The 8,184-nt window shown below is 39.5% G+C and overlaps 1 protein-coding gene across 2 annotated transcripts in view; it reads left to right on the forward strand.

The window, feature by feature from the left end:
- The window catches only part of PKIA (protein kinase (cAMP-dependent, catalytic) inhibitor alpha), a 94,099-nt gene that overhangs the window by 72,685 nt on the left and 13,230 nt on the right, over positions 1-8,184 (forward strand). Inside the window, exon 2 of one of the 2 annotated variants that reach the window (XM_019527828.1) lies at positions 7,181-7,365. In XM_019527828.1, the coding sequence (XP_019383373.1) occupies positions 7,215-7,365 (151 nt within the window). In that variant the 5' untranslated portion in view covers positions 7,181-7,214. The remainder of the gene's footprint in view (positions 1-7,180; positions 7,366-8,184) is intronic. The other variant, XM_019527827.1, reaches the window with a different exon arrangement.

Genomic DNA, 8,184 nt, shown 5'->3' on the forward strand with positions numbered 1-8,184 from the left:
CCATATATATAAAGCACTCCCTCTTAAGTTGGAGTCCATTATGCTTATTCAACAGCGCTAACTTAATGACCTTTATTTCACTGGTAGTGTTAGAAGGTCCAGTTCCATGGTAAGCGACAGATTTCAATATTGTCTATGTTATGGTACTGTTAAAGTGATAATCCAGTTTTATTTCACTAACTTCTAAGCAATACAAATAGCTGTGATCTGCCGTTGTTATAGCTTGAAGTGTAATTTGATGATATTATGAAGAAAGAAGAATGGAAGAAAGGATACAAATCTAATATACTTTCAAAGCAGGAATTTTAAACCTAACGTTTTGTAATTTAGTGTATTGAAGAGGCACAAAAGAAATTGATTAAAATAGTTTCCTATAAGACTAGATTTTCAAAAATTTTACTCTCTATTCAGTATGGATTTGATTTAAATCAAATCAGTGTAAATCGTGATTTAAATTGCTGGTCAGGGAAGCCTTGATTTAATCATTGTTTTCTACAAAAAGTGCATTCTTGTTGTTTGATATCCTGTATTCATTTAACTTCTTGAAACTTGTGCACTTTTAGAGAAAGGCAAGGGCTTAACTGTGTACGCAAGTTTGCAGAGACAACAGGAATGGTGGGTAATCAGGTCTGTTATCTCTCATCTCCATGTACTGCTGTTAACAAGGATGTTATCTCTGGAGACAACAAATTCTCCCTATGCCTGAAGAAGGGTGTTTGTGCCTGAAAGCTTGCAAAGAACAATTTTTCCAACATTTAGTTGGTCTAGTAAAAGATACTGCATTTACCCAAAGAACCTTGTCTGCCTATGATCTCTGGGGACACAAATCCACAGTTTGAGAACTAAAACTAAATATCCCAGAGATGCTTAATGAGCTCTTCTAGACAGAGCACTGAATCCCATTGGGTAGAAGGGTTTCTTTAATCTTTTCTAATCTATGGAGGAGCCTCTGGGAACCCCATATGATTGGGCCCCTAATATAGTCCATAGTCTATTGTAACCTATTCATAAAACTTCTAAAATGATTACATGTATATATTGTCTCAAATGTATATAATCAGAAGTTATAATCCCTACTCCATAATGATATCTTTGAGCTTTAACATATGTTAAATTAAAACTATCTTTATATAATTTTTAAAAGCATCTTAGACAACCAAAAAATACAATTAAATAAAAAAAAATTGATTTCAATAAAAAATTTATCTTATTATTTTTTTTATTTTTAAACCATTGATTTTTATCCACCCTGCTTGTATTTGGAATGTTTTTTCTTAGAAACTAGAGTTCATTCAAACATAGTGATTGTCATTATCACTCTTTCTGTAACAATATTCATGCTCATTAAATTAAAGAAGATTTAAAATGTGTATGTTTATGGAAATTCAGTATTGCATGATAGCTACTTCTCTGCAGCTATCTAATAAGATGATTTCTGGTAAACTATCTGATTAGTCCCAGAATGTCAGAACATATGCCAGTCCAGCCAGCCTCAGTACAAATCAGTGGGCAGGACCCTGTTGATCTGGTGAAAAATCAGAAAACAAAAGCATGGTTTACATAAAATTCAGGCTTCCATGTATGCTCACTTCACGCTGCCAGGAGAAGAAGCACCAAAAGCTTGCAGAGACCAATTTTTCCAACTATTCAGTTGGTCTAATAAAAAATATCAAATTTACCAAAAGAACCTGTTCTGCTGCTGGATACACTATCACAGCCACGGCTAGTAGGATAACTGAGGTAGAATGACCAGGGCAGGAACCCTGGGTGCCACTTTTGTTGGGAAAGGGGAGCAAAAATAACCATGGCTGTAGCTGCCCTGCAGTACCTCTTGTGGCAACTTATTAGAGCACCACTCAGACCTTTTGAGGGTGCAGACTAGAGTCAGAAGCAGGTAGGCAGATGCCAGGACCCAGATGCCACCACTGCCTTTCCCATGGCAGCAGAGGAAAAGTGCTTTTCCCCATGATGGTAGGGGAAGGATGCCCACAGCCAGAGTCCCTCACCACTGAGTGCCACCACAGGCCCGTGTCTGTGGGCCAGACCAAATAGCTCTTTGGACCAGATTCAGCCTATGGGCAATAGGTTGGCAACCTTCTGTGTTAGACCATACAATTGTTTGCTTATGTAGGACTACATATTATACAATTATGAAGCAAAAATGGGGGTCAGGCTATGGAGTGATGAGGGATCCAGTGGGGCAGGGGGCTGGCTAGGCTAGCATGGTGATAGGTCAGACTAGGTGTATAACATGGCCTACATGAGTAACAAAGTAGACACACCTCATTTTTAATTCAACCCTGCAGGAAATTGTATTTGGTCATTTTTATATTGCTTAACCATATACTTAGTTTTGACATCTCAATGGTAAAAGATGCAATTCTGGCACCTGCAGGAGTCAGTCCAGAGAGTTGGGAGTTGTCCCTCTCCTGAGGAGTCTGTTATTGCAATTAAGTGAGAAATTCATGTAAGAGAGTGAAGAAGAGGCTTTTTGAAAGGGAATAGTGATTTTTTTGAGAGTTGTTTAGATCAATAAAATACATACTTCTCGGCATCAGGCCATCACATTGGAAGGGGATTTCTGTGGTTATGTCAAGGAAGTTCCATGTGTATGGAGTAATGTCTCAAGATAATACTAAGACAAAACAAAATTGTATTAGATATTTGGGAGACAGAACGTACAAGAAAGCTTAAAGTTCTCAATAAATGTTGCAGCTGAGTTGTCAGTAAAAGTTGGGCAACACTAGCCTTTTCATGTATTCAGTACTACATCGTTACTTGTATATTTTTCTTTTATAGACTTAAAAGAATATTCTGAGAGTACTTGCTCCTCTTGTGACTTGTTTGATATACACACACACACACGTAAAATAAAATAAGTTTTGCAAAATTAAAGTTTCAAAATATTTTCCATGTTGATCTGGAGCATCTGAGAAGTAAATATAATCTGATAAGGGCTTCATGGATTCATGGTCTGCATAAAATACTCCAGAATAACAAGAAAAATGCTTCAGAACGTTCTGTGCATCTCTGCATGAATCCTAAGCAGTCCACTCTTCTACAGCCTGCAGCCCTTTGGAGATCTTGATCATGGGAGAACTAAACCTGAAAGAGTAATATCTTGCTGTTAAGGGAATGAATTCTGGGAACACAAATCAACTTAAATTTTGGAAACAGAGTAGCTTAACAAACCAGGCTTCCTAGAAGGGGAATTACTTTAAAAAAAAAAAAAAAAAACAACCCTCTTGAGTTGACTCGGGAGGCTGGGATGACAGCTGCCGGACTTGGATTGTGGCCTAATCTGGATTGGGCAATGCAAAAGGCCTGATATTTCAGGGTTACTGGATGCCAACAACTAGAATAACTTATATAGTAATGGCTCAAGAAACTCGGCCCCTCTGAATAACTATTTTCTCATTATTATGTTAATGTGGACACAATAGGCAAGGCTAATCCAAGGACAGGTATAACTTGGACACATTGAGGGTAGGGATATGTGCCAGTTACATAAAGCAAGACTGCATGTACAGGTGTCATTTCACAACTAATTCAGAAGAGCAGGGCAGGAATTCAGACCAGAGCAGACCACCCATTCTTCATTGTCTTCCAATAATCATGGTAGATGAGGGCCTGCTAGAAGACAACTGGTGGAGTTGCTTGGATTCTGCCAGTGAACACTGCATCAGAAGCCTGGTATTTGGAGGCTTGCTTTGTAGTGGCAGCACCACAAATCTAGTCTCTACCAATCTCTTCTCCTGACAGAGGAGAATAATCTAACCTGTTTTATGGAGAAATCTTTATAGAGATCCCATTATTTATTAATCCTGTTAACTCTGGAAATTAGGGAGAAGGCAGAGTAGATTTGTCGGAGAGGTACAGCATAACTTTCATAACAGAGGCCTTACTTCATAAGAGACTGCAGGAAGCTGAGCTGCTAAATAGGAAGCAGTGGTTAGAATACAAAGGGTAGAAAAGAGGACAGGAAAAGGGAAGGGGTCCTAGAAACTGCCATTATTGTTATGAAGGATGGGAAGCAGTGTAGCATTAATGTGGAAAATAAAAGAAACATGAGAAGTGGCTATAATGAGCTGTGGTGTTGGGAGATTTTTTTCCCCTACCCCCTTGCTCCTCATCAAGTTGCTAGCAAACCCACTCCAATCAGCAACTTGTTGTGTAGTTTTCCATGAATGGAAAGATAATTCCTTATTTAGAGCACTGCTGCATTTAATTTAAGGCAGCATCCTGGAAGGGGGTTATACTGGGTAGACTTCAGATTGATTTGTTGGCATCAAAATCCAAGCTCCTTGCAGTTGCAACTTTGAATTACTCCTTGGCTTTACATGTAGTGTTCTCAAAGCCAGCCTTAAACAAAGGGATCGAACGCACATTATACAAGTATGTTTCATTAAAATGAGGGAATAGATGTCAGAAAGATGACTAAGAAGTCATGTCACGTTTGCCTCTCTGGAAGACAGGACAGATAATTCTGAAGTTTTCTTTTGCTTTCTATTGTGGCCTATAAGGATAATGTTAGCTGCCTCTTCTCTGCTCCCACTTCCACTTTATTTGCCTTGAATTGATTTTTTTGTTTGTTTAATTAAATATTTGCAGTTGGAGGCTATACAGAAGAGTAAATGACTCAACTGTGTCACTTCCACACTGTTATGAAGAGAGAACATTCTGCAGGAAGCAATAAATACTCTGTGCTGTGGATTATTGTGGCGCCTACGAAAGCTTTCAGTAACTGAAAGGCACAAGACAATTCTGCGTACATCGACAAGCTTTCAGTCATCATTGACCTCTTTCCGTTCTGTTTTTCTCCCAAGCTGGTTTCTTGTTTCATGGCTGTCTTTTATAGGAATAAAATTAGCATGTCAGCCATTCAGCATTTGGTGCATGTCACTACTTCATTCTCAGAAGCTTCGTAGCCCCAAACTTCTCTTCAGAGAAGTGACTCTTGCAATGATATTTGATACAGCTATATTTAGCCTTTATAAAGTACTATACATAATCCCTTTTCCCTGGCCTCTCAAACAACTCATCCTTATGCTTCAGTAAGGGTGCAAGGCTGACTTGACTGACTGACCCCGGCTGTGCTGACAGTGAGGGAGCTGAAGAAATAGGATCAGACAGGAATTGCCAAGATTTGTGAAGATAATGGCTTGTTTAAGAGTAAATGAAGACAGTTTGTTAAAAGAAAAAGGGTTGAATATCTCTTGAATAATCCAAATCCATTGCATAAAAATGTTGTTGACTTTAAGGGTGTTTTTCATAGCGCACAGATGAATTAAGTTAACAGTGATATGTAAAGATTTTTAAATAAAACTTTGAAACTTTGCTTTAGTTATTCCAGAAATGCCGATAGCTAAATATGACTACTGGGTGGATTGGTAGGTATGGATTGGTTTAGAAATGGCATATGTGATATCACCCTTCTGCCAGTGACATTTTCTGCACTGTTTACACATAGCATCTGTTCATCAAAGTCTTGTAGGGAGAAGGCAATCATGTGAAATGCCTCTGGTTACAAAGTTGATAGTATTCCACATATCTTTCTCAAAGCCTTTGAAACTTTCTTTTAGCATGGTTCAGTCTGAATTTCATTTATGATTCAGCTGTTGGAGTGGAACAAGTAAATGAAGAGCATCCATGCCAGTGCACAAAAAAAGAAAAAAAAACACTTATTTTTATCAGTAATAGAGACACAAGCTTCTCTATGTTGTAGTTTAAATGGGCAAAAGTTGGGCTTCAGTTGCAAGACAGATTTAAATTTTAGGAAAAATGTTCTAATTCTAAGCATGGTTAAGCTCTGGGCTCGATTATCTCAGGACAGCATGGAATCTGCATTGCTGGAGAAGTCTGAGGAGAGTTTGGACAAACTGGACAGGAGTGGTTGACCCTGCCTAGGGGAAGTGTTTTATCTCTAAGGCATTATTAACAAAAAAGAAGGGGATAATTCTTTTTGCTGCTGTTGTAAGTGATCCTTCTGAGAGGCCTGTGCACCTTCTGTAGCTGACTTTTGTGGAACTATCAACATAACTGACCCACTGAGAATTTTGACCTTCAGGAACCCACTTCTTCCTGGATGACTGCTTGTGTGTAGAACTAGTGATTAAGGGCAGAATCTGGCTCTCCATGTGCTTTTTGATGGTACATTTCTTCCTTTTTATTTGGATCCTGGTGCTCCCTTTTCCTGTAGCAGCAAACTGGACTCTTCTGGAATTTTTCAAAGCCATTTTTTGTTTGTTTGTTTTGTATTTTAAACCTAGCAATGTGGCTGTAGGCAAGGGGTTGTAAATAAAGGCTAAGTATAGACAGTCAAACAGCCCGAGGCTGAATTGATTCAGTCTTTGCAGGTTAGTCTAAGCTGCAAAGATTGCACCAATAAGCAAATGAACAGATGATCACTTTTGATTCGGGAAATACAGCTACATGCCTGCAGTGGCTCAAGCCAGAAGCCTGGGGGTGCTAGAGCATGGCTCTCTGGTGCACAGCCAGCATGAGCTGTGTGTTTGCTTCTTCTTTCTGTTGCCCCTGTGGTCTCTGGGATTTGCAGACCAGACTCACAGCAGTAGGACTCTGCAGGGTTGCTCATCACTTCCTTTTCCTGCTTCCAAGTGCCTCTGGGATATGTAGTCCACAGTCACAGCCAGAACTAAGTAAGCAGGGCAGGGTACCTTCATACTCGGGGGAAGGGAAATTTAACCCCCTCCCTGGCCCCAGGCCCCAACAGGGGGTTGCCTGGGGAGCCAGTGAGGCCAGTGAGCCAGCCCTCACTGCTCCAGCTGGGGAGCAGAAGGGCAGAGCCAGCCCTGTTCTCTGGAGCAGACAGCAGAGCCCAGCCCAGCTCATGGCTGCAAAATGCTGAGATACTAGGGGACATTGATTTAACTTGAACCAGGAAGGGGTCTGGGACAGAAGTTCCATAAACCAGTTTGACATAAATCAGTTAAGTCTGATACTACATTCAACCAGGTTTATCTTTAAACTAGTTTCAGCCATTTTGAAATTGGTTTATGTGCACTGAATGTCTGTTCTGTTACAGGCTTAAACCAGTTTCTGATCACTTAAACTGATTTATGTATAACTTCTGTCCCTAGACAGCAAGCTTGAAATGCTTTATCTTCATGAGGAGAAGTCTTTATCATTTTGGTGTTCTAAATATTTGTCTTCTTTTCCTGCCTTAGGTACTGCTATGTGGATACTTTTTAGCAATGACTGATGTAGAATCTACATATGCAGATTTTATTGCTTCAGGAAGAACAGGTAGAAGAAATGCACTACATGATATCCTTGTGTCCTCCACAGGAGGGAACTCTAGTGAACTAGCTCTAAAGTTAGCAGAGCTTGATATAAACAAAACAGGTAAGTGCTTTTCTTTTATTCTGCTTGTTGGTTTTAGAAAGGAAAATAAAAAAGCCAGTAACTTAGTAAACAGAGAACAGAGCTTGCTTGCACACATTCTTCCTGTCCTCCATCCCAAAAACTGCCAAACTCTGAAGTAAATGCATAAATTCAGACACTTCATCTAGTATTGCCGATGTAACGAGTTAATGCAGATACAGAAACCCACATTTGAAGGGTTTTCTATTTCCATACTTCAGCCCTTCTGATTCCTTGAGTGTATTGTTTAGAGCAATGGGGAATAGAAAAATCCATGTAAGAAAGGTCCCTTGGAGAAAATCAGATGTGTTCTCCATGGCTGAAGGAAAAAAATAGTTGATTCACAATGTAATTGCAAAAATAAAACCCTTTAATGCAGCACAGGCATGCCTGAGGTTTAATAATTATGGTTTGCATAAAGTCGGACAAAGTGATGGTAATGTGATTGTTATTAATATGAATAGTCATTTCATATTGACTTGTAGTAAATGTTGATGCTCTTCTTTCTTGATTTGAATTGCCATGGCCATACATCTAGTTCTTAATGTTTACTAGTTGCTCCAGTGCTTTATTACAACAAGCTCCCAACAAGTGTAATGACCCTTAATGTAAGAAGTAGAGTGTGAAAAACCAGGCAAGTAGCAAGCAACTCTCATGTGTACTCGTGCACACATACACACGCTTCTGGTGGAGAGGGAAAGTGGGGTTTGAGAGCTCATCTCTGAACAGATCAGGGCAGAGAATTTCTGGATTTGGGTGACTAGATTTGTTTATCTTCATGCACCAGACCAACCTGGAGAC

The sequence above is a fragment of the Gavialis gangeticus genome, unplaced genomic scaffold (assembly GCF_001723915.1).
Source record: "Gavialis gangeticus isolate Ggan-Ray unplaced genomic scaffold, GavGan_comp1, whole genome shotgun sequence".
Classification (NCBI taxonomy): domain Eukaryota; kingdom Metazoa; phylum Chordata; order Crocodylia; family Gavialidae; genus Gavialis; species Gavialis gangeticus.